General features: G+C 35.5%; 1 protein-coding gene across 2 annotated transcripts in view; it reads left to right on the top strand.

Moving 5' to 3' along the window:
* The first annotated feature begins 3,684 nt into the window (after positions 1-3,684).
* LOC111054148 (mediator of RNA polymerase II transcription subunit 16) overlaps positions 3,685-22,526 on the top strand; it is a 37,800-nt gene continuing 18,958 nt past the window's right edge. The window contains exons 1-8 of one of the 2 annotated variants that reach the window (XM_039423533.1): positions 3,685-3,935; positions 9,143-9,289; positions 10,014-10,212; positions 10,926-11,175; positions 15,074-15,217; positions 16,810-16,955; positions 17,919-18,095; positions 19,165-19,339. In XM_039423533.1, the coding sequence (XP_039279467.1) occupies positions 3,874-3,935; positions 9,143-9,289; positions 10,014-10,212; positions 10,926-11,175; positions 15,074-15,217; positions 16,810-16,955; positions 17,919-18,095; positions 19,165-19,339 (1,300 nt within the window). In that variant the 5' untranslated portion in view covers positions 3,685-3,873. Of the gene's footprint in view, positions 3,936-5,468; positions 5,507-9,142; positions 9,290-10,013; positions 10,213-10,925; positions 11,176-15,073; positions 15,218-16,809; positions 16,956-17,918; positions 18,096-19,164; positions 19,340-22,526 lie in introns of those variants that run through there. The other variant, XM_039423534.1, reaches the window with a different exon arrangement.

Here is a 22,526-nt window from a genome sequence, read left to right as displayed (position 1 = left end):
CTTTTACACGAGAGGCTATGGCCACAGAATATATGTATACTGTGCTATGGCTCTGTGGCTAAAGATCCAAACACGAACAGCCATCACTCTTTAAGAGGCGTTTACATTAGTCAAGTTTACTTCCTCTTCAATGTTTGAGTTAAATGGCTCACGTTATAACGGCAATGGATAAAGATAGGAGAGCAACGATGCCGATCCTCTGTCATGTCAGTGCCTTCTTTGAACGGTAGCTGATACTGGTTTATTGATGTAATATTATCTGTTCATTTTCGTTTAAGATAATCAATTATTACTAGTGTATTCTAATCAATTAGAATTAATTATATTTTATTGAGCAAGAAATTATATTTTTGAATTATTTAATAATGAGTTTTCATAATTAAGATGAAATATCATTTGTTAACTTACTTCTGATTACTTCATACTTCTGTCCTTCGTCATTGACCAGCTTCCTGGATGAACGGCATCTTTTTATATTCAGACCTAATTTGGTTGTCATTGATTGTAAAAATTTTTACAAAACTTGTCAAACATGAACGTTTTTAGAGCTTAAAAATGGATCGAGATGGTCGGTCAGATTCTAAATCACTTGAATCAAATTAAAGACTTGTCGGCCTCAAAGTATTTAGCCATAGAGTAGAATGGCATCCCATGCAGCCAGGCTCTAATCCTTCCACCAAAACTTCTGTCATCCAGATCCCTAACCATGTCTGGCAGCGCGAAACAACCATCATGATGCTCTAATCATTAAGGTCTCTGGTCTAAGTGAAGCTGAAAACAATATACCAGATTGGTTCTCAAGATACAAATTCACTCATAGTAAGATTGATGAGTCAAATGTCACGATCTATGTCGGAGCGCTAAAAAGAGTAATCTGGGAGACTTCTATCGGTGTAAGTGAATCTGCTATGGCTTTCAGTCTGTTCTTCAGCAAGTTCATGAGTATATTTGATGATTTCTTTCCTTTGAGATCAAAGCGGCCTTCTGTATTTGTAGGTAGAAAGTGTAATTTAAAAGTAAATTCTAGAAATTTGTGGTACACACCGGAATTACCCAACATTAGAGCTCTTGTTATTGTTGCTAATAGTCTGTACAAGTCTGCCACGTGTACTGAGATGAAGTCAAGATACTACAATACATATCTCAGGGCCAAGAAAGTTTATCATCAGGAAATTGTTAAAGCCAAGAAATCCAGTATCGGGCGAACTATACGGAATGCTTCGAATCCCTGTCAGGCAGCCTGGAATGTCATAAATAAATCAAGAAATAAACAATCTCTACTGACTGAGAGTGCAAATCCAGATGAGTTTAATAACTTCTTTGTCAACTCTGTAAACCAGATCATGGAGGCATCACCAGGATCTGTGGAAATTGCAGTCAACAGAGTCCCATTTCACACCTGCAGGATTTTTGAATGGAAGCAAGTAACCGAAATGGATTTGATAAAAATTGTTAAAGGATACAAAAACTCAAATAGTCTTGATGTTTATGGCATATCAACAGCTCTATTAAAGTCCGCAATAGCATCAATAGCTTCTCCTCCAAGTGGTCTGATTAACAGCTGCCTGAAACAGGGTGTTTTTCCAGATTAATTAAAGATCTCCAGGACTGTACCAGTTTTCAAAAAGGGTAACCTGGAAGAGCTGTCAAACTACAGACCCATATCTGTAATACCGGCATTCTTCAAGATCTATGAGTCGGTAATGTTTACCCAGCTCTCAACCTATTTCGAGGAGAATATGCTTTTCACAGGAGATCAATTTGGATTTCGCAAAGGAAGATCTACTACAGGTGCCGTTCAGTCCATGATTGATTCTATATTCGGGGCAATGGAGAACAGGCATTCAGTTGCCATGACCCTTTGTGACCCAACCAAAGCATTTGATTGTGACGGTGGAGCCGTCCTGGGAACAATATAATGCAGGATTACCTTTCTGGACGTACCCAGGTGGTTACTTCGGATGGAGCCAAATCTGAGGCACTACAAGTGAGCCATGGAGTTCCCCAAGGATCTATTTTGGGCCCTCTTCTTTTCCTCATCTTCATTAACGATCTCAGCATGGATGGGAAAGCATTATTGTTTGCGGATGACACCACTCTTATTGCCCAGGATGAAGATCCCTAATTGGCCATCCTCAAGTCTGCCCAGCTGCTTGGAGAGGCCAGTTCGTGGTTTGGAGCAAATAGACTGTGCATGAACCAGACTAAGACACAGAACATGTTATGCACTCTGAGATGCAGACCGACTTCCTTTGGTGAGCCAGAAGTTAAGCTGCTTGGTTTTATGATAGATGCCTCACTGTCATGGGACCAGCACATCAACATGGCCTGCAATCGGCTCTCCAAGGTGACTTACCTGATGCGAAAGTTGAGGAACATGGTGCCAAGAAGCTACCTGGTGACTGCATACCATGCTTTGTTTTATATAGTCATATTAACTATGGGATTGTGCTTTGAGGACATGTGGGTTGTTGTGAGAGGATTCTGCTTCTCCAGAAAAAGGTGATCCGCATCATTACATTCTCGCAATACCTGGAGCATTGCCGGCTATTGTTCAAAGAACAGCGGATCCTCACAGTCTTCAGTCAGTACCTGCTTACCTCGTTAGTGCTTCTAAAAGGACAGCTACATAGATTTCAAGTGAGAGACCAGGTCCATGAGTATTTTACTAGAAGACGTAATGATGTAGACCTGCCACAATTGTGATTGGCCAGATCACACACCAGTTTCCCGATTCGCACCCTTGAAAATATTCAACAGGCTCACATTGTGTGTTTGTGAATTGGAAGATAAAAAATTTGAAAGTGTGCTTCAAGATAAACTCCTCAAACTTCCACTCTATTCCTCAAGTGAAGAGGAGATCAGTCGTTTTATTTGTCTCTTTGACATGCCATCTCGATAGTTTGTGTAAATTTTATGCACGTTTGTGTTTTTAATTTCTATTACGAAATCTATCCAGAGTGAAGACTGGTCAAGGATTGAATAAAAATTGAATTGAGTCTCTTTTCTTGTTCAATCTGCAGAAGGGTACATCAATTTTAGCTTCCCCCCTGGTATTATACAAATGCTTATCGGCTCTTCTTGTCATTGAATGATAGTTATTACTTCTTATGTGTAGCAAGGAGAGCAGAATATAATGGTTGAACACCGTATAGATACCCAGTCTGATGAAGATCGGTCGACAGTGATGAAGGTACCCTGCTGAGTCCAAAATTCTTAATGCCTCAATAACTAACTATTAATTCTATAAAAGACGAGAAGGTGGTTTCATGATGAATAAAATAGGATACTATTTATTACTTATACAAATCTTAATATTATATTGAAATAAAATTTTTATTCATATCAATTATATTTTGAAGGAGTATGCATACTTTTATAAATTCAGCATTTTATATACCAGCGAGTTTTGAATCAGTTTCCACTAACGGTACCACTTCACAGTTAACCACGCTTTGAAAGATCTCTCTTCACAACCAATAACAAGAAAACGTGTGGATTGTGCCTGTCGAGTCACATTGAGTGTTGTTGTAGCCTCGAGACGCGTAAAAGGAATCGTACCTCCAGTTTTAAATTAAATCCAAAATACGAGGGTGGTGGATTTCCGCAAGTAAACAAAGCTTGTCGTGTGCGTGAAGCGACAAGCTGGATCAAAAGAAAAACCTAGTTTGTCGCCGTCCAAGTAGGGCCTATACCTCAAGCTGCAGACTTAACCTCAAACTTGAAAATTTGATATGTTGTAAAAAGTTCTGTATTTTCTGTTTTTATACTTTGCTTTTAATTGATAAAGGAATGTTCTAATAGGTTAGAGACAAATTATTTTTTCGACGATGTTATCTTGTGAATGATAAACTGACTTGTCTGATCCAAAAGATGGATTTGACGTACGCTATCTATAGAAAACACAATTCCAAACTCCTTCCAGATTTCGATTGGTGAGTAGTAGCATAGAGAAACAATAGCATAAAGTAAAAAACTTACGCTATTGTTTCTCTATGGTAGTAGCCTATTAATAGGATATTGTTTTAATTCTTAGTACCATAGGCAGTGCTGTTTTTGTAACAATATAGGTTCCGGTTTGCAATGTTCTTGAGGGAATTGGAAAGGAGGGTCCGATCTGAATTATGAAATAGTTATTAGTTACTGATAGGTAGTTGAGTTTTTGTAGTTTTATTTCCATTATATTAGTATTTTTATTATTTAATTGAAATTATTTCCAAGGAAGGTGATTGAGGCCAATTTTTTTCGAAAACATCTTTATAGCATAAACTAGATGTCTCTGGCTTTGTTTTTGTCTGTGGAAGAGTGATTCGATGCATTCCACCATCGTTTTACTTTTATCTTTATACCTTCTTCTTTATCGATTACCCACAATTTGTAGGATCGATGGCGTCATGTCATGAATAAAAAAATATATAACAAAAAACACTAATCTGATCAAGATGGCAGTGATCAAGTTCAGATCGAAAACAAAATTTATCGTATGAGGCCTTGCTCTTTAGCATAATGGCACTTTAGCCTGATAATATTTGAGAGAGGTCATCATTCACATATTCCTGGACATCGTAATAAGCCCGGGTTCTCAGAAAACCGGTTACAACTCTCTCGAACACGCTAAGGTCCAACTGCTTCACCCCTGCAGGCAGCCTGTTGAAGTAGCGTAGCGCTAAACTCCTATAGTATACCCGCGATCTCTGAAGGCGCACCCTGGGGACGTCAAACAGCTCTCGATGCCTGGTGTTGTAGTGATGCACATCAGTCCGAGTCAACAAATTTTGTTGATTGTTCTTCAATTCAATTTTCTTTCCATCCATGACCAGACTTTACACTGGATAGATTTCGTCAAAAGAAATTAAAAACACAAACGTTCATAAAATTTACACAAACTATCGAGATGGCATGTCAAAGAGACAAATAAAACGATTGATCTCCTCTTCACTTAAGGAATAGAGTGGAAGTTTGAGGAGTTTATCTCGAAGCACAGTTTTAAATGGTTTATTTTCCAATTCACGAACACACAATGGGAGCCTGTTGAATATTTTCAAGGGTGCGAATTGGGAAACTGGTGTGTGATCTGGCCAATCGCAATTGTGGCAGGTCTACATCATTACGTCTTCTAGTAAAATACACATGGACCTGGCCTCTCACTTGAAATCTATGTAGCTGTTCTATTAGAAGCACTAACGAGGTAAGCAGGTACTGACTGAAGACTGTGAGGATCCGCTGTTCTTTGAACAATAGCCGGCAATGTTCCAGGTATTGTGAGAATGTACTGATGCGGATCACCTTTTACTGAAGAAGCAGAATCCTCTCACAACAAATGCGGCGCTTCCTAACAAGATGGCGGATTTTGGCGTCAGGGTAAAGCCAAGTTTCCGTACTGTATGTATACTGTGCCCACATGTCCCCACAGCACAATCCCATACTTAATATGACTGTGGAACAAAGCATGGTACGCAGTTACCAGGTAGCTTCTTGGCACAATGCTCCTCAACTTGCGCATCAGGTAAGTCACCTTGGAGAGCTTTCTTCATGAGGCAGAGAAGGAGGAAGTGGCTGATTACAGTTAGAATACCCAGCCTAGCAAAAATGGGTTTGCAATGAGCAATATGTTCGCTTCCAGTAATGATCCTGGCGGCCCACTTTTGCAGCTTCAGTATGTCCACAACCTTGGCTGAGTGACTCCACATGAGTAGACCGTAGGAGATATGGCAGTGGAAATGTGCATGATACACCATGACCAGATATGCTTCCGTCACATGTCCCCTCAGCTTGAGCAAAAGGAAACAGATTCGGGACAGTCTCTTGGTCACCTGCTGGATTAGGCCCGCCCAGCTGAGCTTTGAATCCACCAGAAGCCAAGCAGCTTCACAGGCTCCTGATCATGAGGCAGATTACGCAACAAACTGCAGACGATGTTTTGTGCCTTGCTCTCATTTAGCTGGAAACGGTTTACCAGGAACCATGAGGTTGAAGACCTCAGATGCTCCGCTGACCTCTCCAACACCTGCTGAAGGTCAATGCCAGACGACAGCAATCATGTATCATCAGAAAAAAAACTATCTTTAAAATCTTTAAATAAGCATGCTCCACTGTGTTTTTTCAAATTTGGTCTGGAAGTGGTAGCATTAATGCCTTTAAAGTCAAAAAGTGCAAAGTCTGGTAGGCTACACATCTGAACTTGATCAAGCTAAAATAATAGTTATGTTGAAACTGCACAATCAGTTCAAATCACAGTGAATGCTTGCCTGGCTGATGTCATATACAGGAAATATCTCAAAGCTAAAAATATTTATTGAGTTGACATTAATAAAACTAAGAAGGAAGCAAATTCCAAGTTCAAACAAGAGTCTTACAATCCGTTAAAGGCTGCTTGGAAATTCATAAATTATTATTTTAAGTTGAAACCGGTAATGGAATGCAAAGACAGTCCTGATGAAGTAAATGACTTTTTTCCTAATACAATCACCGAATTAATTGAAGGCATCCAAATCTCAGCTGTTGATCCAGCCATGCAAGTGCCGCTGGTGTGCTGCTCATTTTCGTCATTTAGGGATATTGACTGGTAAAATTGTCGATAGGTCCAAGGCTCCCACAACCTGGATAGTATTTATGGTCTCTCTGTTGAAGTGTTAAAGAACGTCATTGATGTTTTGATTGGCCAGTGCTTGTACTGCTGAATATCTTCTATGCCCTGCTTGCCTTGAAGTCTCTAAGACCGTTCCAATTTTCAAAAAAGGAGACTCTACTATGGAAGGTAGCTATAGGTCTATCTCTACAGTACCCCTTATTCCATTGAAACAATAATGATTAAACAGTTATCTGGAGTCCAATAATTTGATGGGTGATATGATTTTTGTAAAGGAAGTTCTACAACCTTTTCCCATTTATCTCTGGTTGAGACCATACATCAGGCTAGAGTTGCGAGTCAGTGGACCTGATGCTGTGTGACTTATCATAGGCATTTGATTGTACATTTTGATTGTGACTTGATATCCTACTGAGGAAGCTTGGTATGGAACAAGGTATGGAGTAGGCCTACATGGTAATGCATGGAGAATGGTTGAGAGTTATTTAATGGATCGTTGACAGGTCGTCAGCATGATGGGTGCTGGGTCTGAAGAAAAAGCAGTAAAATATGGTGTCCCACAGGGCTCTGTGTGTGGTCCCCTGCTGTTCATCATCAAAATAAATGACCTTAGTCTGGATGGTTCAAGTTTGCTGTTCACAGATGATACCACTTTTGTTGTTCATGGAAATGGATCTCTTAAAGCCAAGAACAAAGCTCTAAACATTTTTGAGGAGGCAAAATAATGGTTCCAAGCTAACAGACTGTCACTAAATGAGGGAAAACCGCATGAGCTGATGTGTACTCTTGGTAGAGCCTATCTGAATGTTGCACCAGTTACTCTTCTGGGCTTCAGTATCGGTAATCAACTTAGCTGGGAGCAGCATATTAGCAGAGTATCAAAAAATCTATCAATAGTATTATATCTCATCTGAAGAATGATAAATCATCTTGGCATTCAGCACCTTTTGATCGTTTATCATTCAGTGATTCAGTATTTAACAGTCACATCCAATATTACATCCTGCTCCGCGGACACACGACATATGAAGGAAATCCTACTGTCGCCTACATACCTCGCTGTCGACTTTCTAAAGTGAAATACTGTTTTGCTGCATTGGCAATGTAGCTGTTTGATTATTTGCCTTTTCGCTTCAGACTGCTCGGTTCTTGTCTGCATCATGGCTTAAGTGACTAACATCGGCTACATCGATATTAAAATATTGATAGTATCTAGAATTCCAGTATATTTTATTACAGTTTTAGTTATTAGTTAGTTATAATCTATCTAGCTATTACAGTATTTAGGTATTTCAGTTATTACGTTAATTCCAGTTTTATTTTCGATAATATCAGTACTTTAATATCAAGAATACGGGTGCAATCAAAGTAAAGTGTCGTCCACCTATTACCATCCCCCATGCAAGTAGCCTAAGTAGGTAGTCAATTTTTTCCTGTAGTTATAATTTTAGCTTCGGGCAAGTCACTACTATTCTCTGAGAATAGTATCGGACTCAGACTCGTACCCTGTGTGACACCTGTGTTTATCAGCGGTGATATGGATGATTTGTAGAATATAGTCATCCCATCCTATGCTGAGAGACTGACCGAGTCCTGTCCTTTTAATAGGTGGCCATGGTTTACCATTGATAACCAAGGTTGGCAATTTGTTAAGAAGCTAAGGTCGAACGCTTCTGTCATGTCATAGCATACACAGTGCTCATCAACTTCATCAAAGTTTTCGGAAAGTGTTTATGTAAGTCAGATATATCGGCTGTGTTTCTGCCTATCCGAAATTCATGTGGAGTACCATTGTATAAGCTATTGTTATTTAGTTAGTTTCCAGTTATTTTTGGTAATTCTTTAAGGTATCAGGCCCCAGGGACACGTCAAGAAAAGCCACAAAGCATGAAAACCTGCTAATAAAACAAAAAAAGGAAAATTGAATCAAAAACAAACATAAGAGAAACACATTAATCAAAATTAATATAATAGAAATAGAAGCTGTTCAACATGATTATAGTGGCTGTTCAACATGAACAACTTACTAAGTGATTCTAATGACTCAATAATAAACTTCTTGAAGCCCTCTGAAACTGACCGGCTGGTAAGCTTCTAGCTGCTACTGGTAGGCATATTTTTAAGTACCCAATTCTTCGAAACGTAGTTTTTGCCCTCATCTTAGGGTCAACCATTTCTTAGAAAAAAAATTGACTATACACGCGTAAGCTTGTCTAAATGGCATTATGTTATCCAATTTGGAGTAAATATATCAATAAACCGAATTCAGGATTAATCGTTTATAAACCTGTTAAATTTGTTTGATTCTAGGTTGATCTAGTAATTTAATAGTAGTAGATTGGTGAATTAACACTATTATATTCAATAGGTAGGCAATCATCATTACCTATTCATTAAAAGTGTTTTCAAATCTAGTGACAGTCACAACTACTGATCAGATGTCTTCAAGCATAGCCATCTCCAATACACCTTTATAAGAGGTGGCTATGCTTCAAGTGTTTGTATTTTTTCTTGCAATCGCATCAATGAAAAATTGTATAATTGTGTTTGCAGCTTACATGAAGGAAAGACATTGTGTGTGGTTTCGAGTCAAAACATCATTGCGTTTACTACTCGAACTGAGCTTGATGACACCACTGCCAAAACATGGGGCTCTCATGTCTACGTAGCGGACCTCAACACACCTTGGCATAGCCACAAGTTAGTACCTCTATATAATATTAGGGGTATGGTCTCAGTTCATCAAGTGTCTATTTTGACGTTTCTTCATATACTGAAACAAATTGCAAGTTGAGCCGTTTAGTTTGTCAAGTCTCACGGCATCAAGTTTTCGTTGCAGGCTGATAAACCGTTGCACACTAGTTGGGGTTATGGGTTAGGGAGAAGTCAGTTGGAGGTTGGGGTTAGGTTTATGCTTTTAATTGGCAATATGCTAGTATTATTCAGAATATTTTGATAATTTTAAAATCAAATATATTATACTGTAATACTGAATCCACTGGATTTCCTGAAAGCAACAGGAGCTTGACAACCCGAAGTTGCCTACCCGGGCTGGTTCAACTGAGATCAACTGAGATCTTGATGAAGTGGATGTCACCCATACCTTTAATTAAACAACGATAAGCAACACTTTATATGAAAGTTCACTTGAAATGTCAGACTGTATATTATGGAAACGAAGAGGTATTTTTTAAAAATCTAGTTAAATAAATTATGAAATTGAGTTTTTACATATTTTCAAGCTAAGGAACTTTTATTTACTGTATTTTCATATTCCCAAGTAATTTTATTGAAATCCAAAACAATCATAGCAATGTTCATAAGATATATTTTAGCAGTAGAACAATTTCTTGGTGTTTTATTATAAATTCAACAAGTCACTGGAAATTCTAAAAATGATTGATTATGCTTTCTACAATTTCAGAGTGCTTTCCAGTGTATCTGTGATAACATCAATCGAGTGGGACCTTTCTGGCCATAAACTGCTGGTAGCAGATTCGTTTGGAAACGTTGCACTTTGGACATTCAAAGATTACATACTCAATGACTGGACATGCATTGGTACCGCTTCTTTCCCTGGAGAGCTCATCATTTCAGCAGCTTTCTTCCACAATGGAAAAAAGGTAAAAAGTAGAGCCACAGGCTCTATCACTATCACTTCCATGAGAGAAGTCTGACGAAAACATTATTTTTGTAGGTACTGGTAAGCTTTTGACAAGTTAATAAAGATGAATCAGCTATAATGAAAATGAAACTGAACTCTTCCTCTGAACTTTTTATTATAACAATCATTCACTCATTTCAAAATGAGAACCAATAACAATGTGTGATACCTGTTGTCACCCTTTTCACTTCCTAACACTATATCAATTGTATTCAATGTATCAGTTGCACACTTTTGGAATGCTCACGAGATACTTGACAACTATAAACTAGTCCTATTATATCCATAACATTCAATGCACTTTAAAGACAATGTGCTTGTGTTTACTCGCACTCGATCGACCCATATCATCCCCACACCTCTTTGACATTCGCATACCTTTAGGCAAGTGGATAGAGCGCTTGCTTAACAGCTTGAAGGTCCCGGGTTCAATCTTAGATATGACTGAAAGTTTTTAGCCATATCACTGTTATTGGATGGGCACGCTAAATTGGCGGCCCAACTGTAGTATAGCAGTCGTGAGGCCCATTGGCGACCTAAATAAATTTTTAATATATTCCCGTCAGATACTCTACACCAATAAATGCCACACGAATATTATTATGATTTCTCCTAATGGGATGATATTAATCCTAAAGCAATATTAATTGATGAAGGAATGGTGTGTTGCAGATCAGCCTGGTTGCGGAGAAGAAAGACAGCGTGTTGTACAGTGAGAAGTTCGTGCACGTGAGGTTCGCGCCGTCAGTGCGGCACTTTGGCAACCGCGCACTGGAGGGGTGCCTGGTGATCAGCACGACTGGGATGGTGGGGGCCATCGCTGCCATCCCTCGCGAGGGCACCTCGGCCCTGCTCACCACCAGCGAGAGTCTCGGCTCCATCCGGCATCGCATCACCGCTGCTGACATCTGCTACGGCAAAAGTACCAATCCATCCTATCAATAAATACAATTAGAAATATTTATTAGCCGATAAATACTGGAAATAGTACAGTGGGCCATGTCTCATTTATGGATTACAATACGGAATACAGTACATTCATGTATATAAATTTCAATACAGACTGCAACAAACTTTTAAACATCAATCAATATAACACTAGTGACCTCCTGGGTTGAAGAACTCGCTTATGAACTGTTGTATTAATGCGCAACTTGTAATTATACAGTGTTGGTGAGAATTATTATGGAAACATCGAAATATTTATTTTACAGGTATCATATGACAGTTCAGTAGTAGAACACTAATAGTAGCTTCTATTCAAGGATGATATATAGCAGGTTGCCTCGATCGCGTTTACGTACGCGCATGAGATGGCATGAGCCTACGTCAGACTGCGACCTCTCGGCCGGCAAACGCGATCTTCCCATATGAATTACATACAAAACACCGCGTCAAATATCAATTCCTCACATGAAAACCGCTGTATTGATAATAAATATGAATATGCTATTCAATTCAGAAAAAACTAGCTTTACATCAATATGTCATTTGAAAACATTAATTAATTTCCAAAAGTATAGAAAATACTTGAATCTATCACTATATTATTCAATCGATAAAACCGATTCATCAGTGAAAAAGCTGGTAACTTATTTGTTTTGAACTTATTTTGAACAATAATACGACAAAATAAAGAAAACAAATATAATTTTATGCTGGTCATCCAATTATATATAGAAATGATTGTTTTTTTTTTATTTGACAATCGTTTGTAAAAGTAAATAGTATCAACGCCCGGAATGCTGGGTAGTCGCAAGCATTATTCTGTATAATAATGACTATTAATTGTTTAGGACTATACTCATTGACAAATACCTAGAATCAATTAAGCGAATTCATTAAACTGATCACCATGGTTACAAGCTACTTTTTAGATCGTTAAACTATCTGGTTACTAATAAAATTATGTCAGTTGTCTACTGGAAAGCGTAGTGCCAACACATAGCTCTTTTATACCATAGTGGTTTTGTTTCAACTCAATGCAGTATTATTATTAATATCGGGGCACCGAGCTTTGCTCGTTATTTTTATTTATTGATAAACAGAACACAATTCTCTAAAATGATCGTGTTCATATTTTACAGCTGGCTATATCATCTTATGAATTTCGGGGATGCAATATTTTGATTTTTCACATACTCACTCGCTCACTCACTTTTTACTATCCACAGCTGTTTCAGCCAAGGATGAATTATCCTTTTAATGTCGTTCAACGAGTTTTCCCAAAGATAAGACCTAGTGCAATCGAATCTTTATATCATAAACCTACTATGTTCCAAATTTTATGAAAATCGTTAGAGCCGTTTTCGAGATCCGTTAAACATAAATAAAAAGATATATAAATACAGAAATTGCTCGCTTAATATAAAAGGATTATTATTGACGATTTTTAGTATTTTTCATTGATGACTGTTATTAATATTAATCATCCTAGTTAATGAAGTAGGCTTAATGTACATTCTGATTATCAAGTGAGTTCTGCTTTTATTCTGTATGGCTATTCTGTGTAATGTGCGAGATTGAAATTGTTTGATGGTAGGCTTCGAGCTTCATTTTCAGTATTTTTTTTAATATAATGATCGTTCATAATGCCAGGAGAAAGGTGTGCAGTTGTTAAACTTATCAATGTATTTCATTAACCTTCTAGTCATGACCCTAAATTTCTCTGGCGTTCTTTGTGAGCCTGGGTCCTGAAGACCCACTTTTTCCATCAATTATTTAAAGCAGAATGTTATTTTTGATTTCAATGTGTCCATGGGATACTTAATTTTCAATTCAATTCATTAAAACACACAAAACAAGGCAAAACAAAATGACAAAGAATTACAAAACAAAATACAATAAAATGTTACAAATATAAAAAAACATGGGCTTTGTGGTTGGGTGTGTTTTCATGGCAAAAACATTGCAAAGAACACTTGTGTAAAGCAAGAATAGATCTTAATTATAATTCAAATATTCTTTAACTAACTATAAATTTAAATACCATTGTTAGTTTATCATAAAATGTTTCATCTACCTTAAAGTACAGTAGTGAAATGCACTCTACTTCTTGATGAAATAACAGCATTGAAAGTTGTGATTTTTTGTTCATAATTAGGATAAATAAAAATCTATATCATGTTTAAATAATGTTAATACATTCTTAGGGCAGATTTAGATTGGTTATTTTTGTGATATTGTTAGGAAACCGTTGATGGATTCGCATTGTTGTTGTTGATAAAATTACGTTAATAGCATCAGAGAAATATCCTGAAATTCCCGATGAAGTTGTTAGATCTTTCCACAAACAAATGACCTTCATGAGGAAGAAATTTATCAATGAGAATCTAAGTAAGAGAAAGAACTATAACGACGCGAGAAAAAGTGAGAGAAAGTACAAAAAACTCATTTGAAATAGTAGGTATTGAATCGAATCAAGCACTCGAACGATTTGTTTTAGACTCGCCAGTAACATTTATAGGATTTTTATTGAAAATTTGTTTTGATATTGTTTCAAAGAGGATAAAATGCTGAACATTTTGATGTCATTCACTTCTATGTAGTGTTGATGGTTAATTTGCTATAAGGGCTCAAAGTTGGGCATTTTTACGTTTGAATGCATGTTAAGCCGGGCCGAGAGGTCGCAGCATGACGTCACACCATAGCCGGCTGCGTCCTCCACACGTCTTATGGGATCAAGGCAACCTTCTTTACACTATTCTTGGCTTCTACTCACAAATTTAAAACTTTGAAAAAAAATGTCTTGCAAATTTGACAACGTCATAGCAACTGCTACTAATGTAGAACATACAAATAGACGGACAACGACGTTGGCCTTCAGTAAGTCAAAAGTGAGAACTCGCTTACGCTTGTTCAATAACAATTTTAACAGTTATATAAAATACCAGTCAGCTTGGAAGAAACTAATTTCAATTTCAGTTTCGGAGAACTCTCCGACACTGTACAGTGGGTTCTCTCACTTGACCCTCACTCATCTGCCTTCCATCAGTATTGAATTGAAAAAAAAAATGAAAAATTTGTCTCATTCACAAACTATTATTATAGAAAAAATATAGTCCCAGTAGTTATTTTTTGTGAAGCTATGTAACTGGTAGTGTCTCATCTGGGGAAAACAGTAATAATAGACAGTAGTCTACAGTAATCGGCTTGGGTTAAAATATAGTCTTGAAATTAAAAAAAAACAAAACATAATCATCTTATAACATGGGATATCTTCTCATGCTATCTTCTCTCTATGCTATTATACATAGCTACAATAAATTTTTATTGTTGAATCAAGTTTTGAAATCGAATGAGCATCAAAATTTGATGAAACTAAAAATTAATATCACAAACTACAATATATTACTATTCATATTCTTCAAGCAAAATTAACTGTTTGGGATTTCAAGTGCAGATGCCCTGTTTGCTCAATGGTGTGTCAACTCAGTAGCACAAGTGAATTAGGACATAACTCTATTCTTATCTTGGTTTCAAGTGATATTTTTCAATACTTTTTGCAATTGTGATTGAGAATTATTGTTTAGAAGTTAATTGATTTGATAAATTTAAATTTTTGTTGATACACTTTTTTTGACTTGGTATTGTGTGTAAATCAAGTCATCATTCCTGCATACCTTCTAGACAAATACCTTCAGTTTTTGGCAAATGCTTATCGTTTCTACCTGCATTGTAATGTATTGTATATGAATAAAGCTCCTCAATATTTTGAATAGATTTGTTATACCATTGGGTGTCCAGACATCAATGAACGCCCTTCAGATCTCATTTTCTTTCCAGCTTCAAGTCACTAATTTATCTATATTCAATTTCAGATGGACACTTCCTTGTAGCAGTTAGCAGTGGTGATGTGCGAATGCCTGTGCAATGCTACAGAGTATCAGTCACCCAGAGCTCAGACAAGTTGCAAATAACATCACAAGCACTACCAAGCTTCTTTCTACAAGCTGATCAGCATTGTAGGTTACACTTTCATATCTTATCTTATTATATAATAAAGTATTTTAATAGGGCTACTTGCATGTTTAATTATAAAAATAATGTGTACCCTTGTAATATTTTCAAATTACACACATTGAATAACTAAATAAATAACACATAAATAAACATAACTTGAATAACACATGAATAACTAGTACCCTTGTAATATTTTCGAATGAAACTCATCAAAAGTTTATAATTTGAAACTATTACAAGGGTACTAGTTATTAACTATATCATTATGGTCATTTTCTCTATTAAGTCTGGTTTATTATATCCTAAACCACCTTGACAATATAGATTGTCGGTTAGGGACAAAGAATTGAAAGTTGTGCTAGACCCTGAGTTCTGTGCAATTTGTCCAGTGAATTATAATAGTTCTAAATTTAGTGAAATATGGGGATTTGAATGTATCCAATGCAATTAATAAAAAATCCCTATTGCAAAATCAGGCATTCCATCATTGTCACGTTCTATTACCATAATTTTCATGAGCAAAAGTCTAGAGTCCAAATTCTTGACAATTCAAGAGTTTGAGATTTACTGACGTTGAAAACGATATCATATTTAAACCATGATTAAATAATAATCTGGAATGAACCATGAATTATAGAACTCGTTGAGAACAGAAGAAACTAAGGTTTTATTCTCTAAACTCTACTGAAATCATCTCTGAAGTAGTTGAATCTAGAAAAAAATTGGCACTAAATCAAATATATTATTTCAATACTTCATACTAGCGTTAGTCGAACCAGCTTTAAATTTTATACAGTATATTCCATTTACATTTTCCGATTGTTGTTTGTTAGTAACAAACATTATGTGTAACAAATTAGTAACAAATTTTTTAATTTTTATTAGATTGTGAATGTAACTGATTTTCCTCCATACTATTCATGAGAATAGCCTGAGAACTGGAGAACATGAGAACAGATAAAACAGTATTCACATATTAAAACCGAACAATTGCTCAGTGAATTAATGAATTTTCAATTAGAAAGTTACATAAAAGATGCTATAAATTTAGGTTTTAGAAGTGATTTATTAAACAATGTTTACTTTATAGAAACGTCTCCACATCGTAACCACCCATGAATTAATGTATTTATTCATCACGACACAACAAAGCCTGCATAGAATACCTTTACTTTCTTATTTGATGACGTGGCAAAGTATGGAGAGTATTATAAACTTTATTCATTGGAGCCGACTACGTCACTCACCGACTAACTCATTGGTATAGGAGATCTATAGATTCTACAGATCTACAGATCTCATATACTAGATGAGATTAAAGTAAGGCTCAACTCACACTTACGCGACTCAGGTCGAGAAGAGACTCGACTCTAGTCGAGAGCATGTGTTTCCAAATGGTGACACTCAGACCAGTCGACTCTAGTCTCCGCGACTGTCACCATTTGAAAACACATGCTCTCGACTAGAGTCGAGTTTCTTCTCGACCTGAGTCGGGTAAGTGTGAGTTGAGCCTCATAGAGATTGTAGATCTTCATTTGACTGCAACGATCGGTGACGGACGGAGTGAATCAAATGTCTATTGATGTTGATGCAGATAAAGAAGTGACGGAGGTGAAGTTTGTGGTGAAGGAGGACGCGGATTCTCTGGTGGTGGCAGCCAATGGCGACAACGGATCGCTCATCGAGGTGTGGGAGCTACTCGAGAAGCCGGTGCCTGTGCACAAGCTCTTCCAACCCAAGGTATTCAAACGCTTCCACAGCTCATATAATCGTTCCAATAAGCCAATTCACAAGTGATTTGAACCAAAACTAAGGTGAGCTATCATATATGTGCACCGTGTTGTGAATCCATTTCTTTTTCCACTGATTTAAACTTCAAATTACAAACCTTTTTGAAGTAGAAACTCGTTTTGACCTGTTGTTGGTTATCTTCAAAACTGAGCTCTGACTTCGGACCAAAACAACAGGTCGAATCGTCGTAACTGCTAAAAAAGTAAGTGTTTCCATTTCAAAAGTGTTTTTAATTTGAATTATATGTGCAGGTTATATTTTTCCTTTGAAAAACATTTTTTATTGGGTCGAAAATAGTTTTAGCTCTATATGATGTCGTTTGTCAGTAATAGGTTCGAGTACTTTATACGGCTTTTTAAACAAGAAAGTTTGATAATTTAAATATGTTGAGATTGATTAACTACTCGATTGGATGCTGTTTGCATAATTTGTAACTAAGAAATCGTTAACAAATTATTAGGTTCTAGAGCATTTAACCTTCTTCGTTTAATAATAATAATAATTTATTATTTTTGGATTAAAAATTGAGCGTGAAAAACTAATCTTTCGTTGCAACCGTGTTATATTACCTAAATTCGAACAAAAATAGCTCAAGGTTTGCCTTATTCCAATGAGTGTTATTTTTACAGATAGAAAAATAAATTGAGAGCTTTTGTATATCCTATTGGCTTGTGTGATTCAACTGATATTCCAAAGTAGCGCTGCTATTTTAATGTTTTATGTTTTGTATAGGGGGTATATTGCTCAAGGTTTGCCGTATTTTTTATTTACTAATGTTATTTACTTTGAGTGTTATTTATACAGATAGAATAATAAATCGAGAGATTTGTATATCCTGCCGGCTTGTGTAATTCAAGTGATATTGCAAAGTAGCGCTGCAATTCTAATGGAGGTATATTGTGTTGGTTTTAGGTTGTTGTGGTGAGCGAGCCATACAGGACAGTGCTGTGGCAGCATCAGGCTTACCACCGCTCGACCTCGGCCGTCACCAGCATCACCACCTGCAAGGTGGCCCCGCCCCCCTCCCACATCATCGTCTCCTTCGCCGACGGCACCATTCACTGTCTGCTCAGGGACTCGCTCAAGCAGGTCAGGCTGCTAGGCATCCAAAACGTCACTAATTGTTCAATAAATTTGAATTTATCAACAAGAGTCTACTTATTTATTAAGAGTTATTTATTGAAATAATAACTGCCAATTAGTTTCAATTGCTACATAATTATTCTTAAAATCGATCAAAATTCTGTAGTTTTGAAAAACTAATAATTCTCACTATTTATTAATTATTATTTTTTATTGATTCAATAATTCATTCATTTATTAATAGTAATTCATCCATTTAATAATCCATTTATTCATTAAAGTTATTCATTCATTCATTGACAAAAATGTTATAAAACAGAATAAATCAATAGCAGCTTAACATTTTTAGTAAACATCTTGCTTGTATCACAGTCGACAATGATTTGACTTTTCTCTTGGAATCATAAGATAAATGTAGGATACCTTATATTTTGGAATAAGATTCTCCCAACTTAATTTATAAACTTCTGTTTATTTTCGTTTTTACAACAATTTTTTTCACACAACAAAATTCTTTGAGCACATTTCGATGATTGAATGTTTATTTTTGGTGAGTCTTTCACTTAAATTAATAAAATTTTAAACACATGTTAAGATCATGTGTGGGATAGTAACTTTAAAAATGAAATATTTTCTACATTAATTCCTTGTTTCTTTGAAAAAACACATATATTTGATTGAATGAACTTATATATTTATTTCATTTACACAATCACATCATTAAAATAAAATGGTTGGGAGAGAATCAACTGTATTAACCCAAAAACGCTCTTCTCCCTGATTTTGATAATAAAATAGTCTAAATAAGGTTATGTAAACATTTCTTAAGCTGCGTTTACACCAAAGCTAATGATGAACAAAGATGTGTTTGTCAAGTTCCGTTTAATCTAATAGAATTGATGACATTTTGTTAATAAGTTTGGTGTAAACGAAGATTTATAATAAATTAGAATGGGAACCGCTTTGGGCTTAAGCCTGTGGTACTTTCTAGAAGTTATATTATGTTAAATGATTGAATGAATAAATAATCACAATAATTAGCAGTGCAAATAAATATATGTTAACTTGTGTGCAGTTTGCCTCGACGTCGTTAAGTATGGCGTGGCGGGAGGAGGACGTGAAGCGGCATCGGCTGAATGTGACCATCTCGTCGATGGACCTGACTCGCCTGGGCAGTGCACTGGTCGCCGCCGACAACAAAGGCCAGATCTATCTCTATCGCATCCATCCTATCTCTGAACAAGGAACAGGTGACTCACGCAGGCTATGCAAGCAAACCTTCACACATTTTCACAATTGCTCAACTAAATTGGGATTTTATCTCACGACTATCCATTATAATTATATTACAGCTTCTTCACAAAATCCTTTGTATATTCCGGTACAAAACTCTATAAGGCTGTGCGAAGGCTAAAAATAAACTTTCTACTGGTGATATTTTTCATGAAGTTTTTAGATTTTTATATCATCAAGCTATCAAAATGAAAAAGTTTTCACAAGACATTTTTTTCCCCCGATCATTACTTTTTGAGATTTGAGCGCCTAAAGTTTTAATTCTTGGGACAGAACATTTCAAATTCGGTGAGAAATAAATCCATGAGATTAAAAGAATAGATTCTTCATGGTATTGTTGATCTAGTAAAACAAAAATTTTCTTAAAATATCAATTTTGGAGAAAGCTATTAAATTCACCAAAAATAACTTTTAGTTGAGTTATTTTTGGTAATTTGAATAACTTTCTCAAAAATTGATATTTTAAGAAATTTTTGTTTTACTAGATCAACAATACCTTGAAGAATTTATCCTTCAAATCTTATGGATTTATCTCTTACCGAATTTGTAATGTTCTGTCCCAAAAATTCAAACTTTAGGTGCTCATATCTCAAAAAGTAATGATCGGGAAAAAATGTTTTCCTGAGAAAACTTTTTCATTTTGATAGCTTGATGATATACAAATCGAAAAACTTTGAAAAATATCACCAGTAGGAAGTTTATTTTTAGCCTTTGCACAACCTTAATATCATCCCCAATGATGAAAAAGAAAAATAATTCAGATTTTACCAGAATTGTAAAAGGCTGTTTTAACAACAGGTTCTAGAATATCGTATTATAGAAATTACTTGTACCATTTTTAAACTTTTTTATATAAACACAACTAGTTTCCAGCACTAAAGCAATTTACAAGTGCCAAAATAAATTATGACATAATAATAATCCATTTTGACACTTGAAAATGACATGAGTGCTTAAAACTAGTTGTATTTATGTGAAAAAGTTTAAATAGGGTATTGGTAATTTCTATAAGAAACTGACAAATTCTAGTAACTTAAAATACTTTATTAGAGATTGATGTTATAAAGTACTAAGATAGCAACTGATTAAGATTTGTTTGTTATCCTTGTTTGTCATTAGACAAAGCAGTTAGGTCTATCCTTTTCCAACTCAGCAAAGTTGTCAAATTGTTTGTACGCTAGGAAGAAATATAATGAACAAACAAAATATTTAATGTAATTTATAAAATTGTATTATTGACAATCATGATAATATATAGGGTGTCTCACTTTTTATAAGCGTTCAAACTGTATGAAATTTGGCTTTTAACTCGACAAAGGAAGTTTTCTGAACTGAGCACTCATCAAAAGTTCAAAAACTTCAAACAAATGAGCAAATCATATTAATGTTATTGGAATTTTCTTCCTCTTTCCAACCATATCCTTAGAATTATATTTTGACTAATAGTTTTGTAGTTATTGACGTTTCCCAATAATATCGAAAAATCTATATAATCTCGAAAACTAAGGTCCATATAAGAAAGTTTTACTAAATATTTTTTGTTGCAAATTTCATGTAGAATCTATGGTCTTCAGCTGTTACACCTTTCGTGGGACATCCTTTATTGACCGAAGCAAAGCTGAGGTCTTAGTTTCGACTCTATCGGCTTTTGTCTGTCTGTTTGTTTGTTTGTTTGTACCGCAGTTACAGTCGCAGTTATTGTCCGATTTGGATGAAATTTGGTATGCAAGTTCTTTGGAACAAGGCGCAGAAACTATGTGTAACGATTTTCGATAAGACCTCCGTTTTTTTGTAATTTAAAAAACCGCAGACCAACCTTCATGCTGAAAGTACTTTTTTGTATCTAGCCTCTTCGAAGATTCATGTTCAGCAATTCATGCTCCTACTTTTCGCCTTCAGTATCAACAGCTCACGGTAGCGTAGCGAGATAGAGCGTTGGATCTCGCACTGTGGGACCCAGGTTCAAATCTCGTTTCTATAATATATCATTATAAAATAAATGATTATGATTATTATATTGATTTATCGAATTAATTGGATAAATTAATTAAAAAAACTCTTTATTGTATTAGAGTCCAATACTGCAGTGTAGAAAAAATGTGTACCATATGTGATTCCAGCGATAAAGTCGAGTTTTACGCTCTCAATACATAAATAACTATTATTGTCTATGTTACAGATAAGTCAAGTATTTTAATTGTGGACTATTTTTATCACCATAAAAATTAATCAACAACTATTTTAGTTGTAGACAATATTTAACATCATAAACATTTCTTCAATCTCCAACTTCTTTTATTCATAACGATCAGTTATTATTTTAGTTATTTTTAAACTGAATTTTCAGTTTATCAGGTACAATAATTATTGTATTGTATGCATTTTTGTGCCGTTCTACAGTGTCAATTTTTTTGTTTTCCTTTTGTTATATGATCGGAAACTGATTTGTGAGCATTAACATTCTGTATAGGCATAACAAGCCATAACATTGAATCAGGTCCTCCTAAATACTAGGAGGTCCTGATTGAATCCACTTTTCATGAAAAACTTCATTAGCAACCTCCTTCCATTGTCACCAACAAACCCATCTTATTTAGAATCATTTTCCGTCTCACCATCGTCTGTGAGACGAATCGTCGTCTAAATTGCCTACTGCATATTCCATTTTTCCGTCAGTTGACCGATTTCTTACAATTAATTATTAGAAAAGTTGTAATATATGTTAATATTGTAAATATTGAGACGATATAAAGGTACCTCCTTGATAAGTCCGGTGTCTCTGGAAACAGTGTCTCTAGCACTTTCAATGGAGAAAATAATAGATGATATGGCTAAATCTTCACAATATACTGTACTTACTTTACTGGCCCTTCTCATTAGATTGAAAGTTGTATTCATGAGCGAGGTCTACTGTTCGCAGAACTACTAGTATTTTATTGATGAGTAGATTATTAATGTTCTATAAACAGAACATTTTTTATTTTAAGCATGATCTTTCTCCCACTATGTATTTTTGTAATTAAATTAAATAAATAAATAGAATATTGTTTGAGATAGAGTTGATCATTATTAACTAGAATCAATAATAATTAATATTAGATCAATATAGAGTTTACAAAAAGTCATATCTTGACGTAACATTTT

This window comes from Nilaparvata lugens, chromosome 3, assembly GCF_014356525.2.
Source record: "Nilaparvata lugens isolate BPH chromosome 3, ASM1435652v1, whole genome shotgun sequence".
NCBI lineage: Eukaryota > Metazoa > Arthropoda > Insecta > Hemiptera > Delphacidae > Nilaparvata > Nilaparvata lugens.
This window is presented reverse-complemented; position numbering and strand designations above follow the sequence as displayed.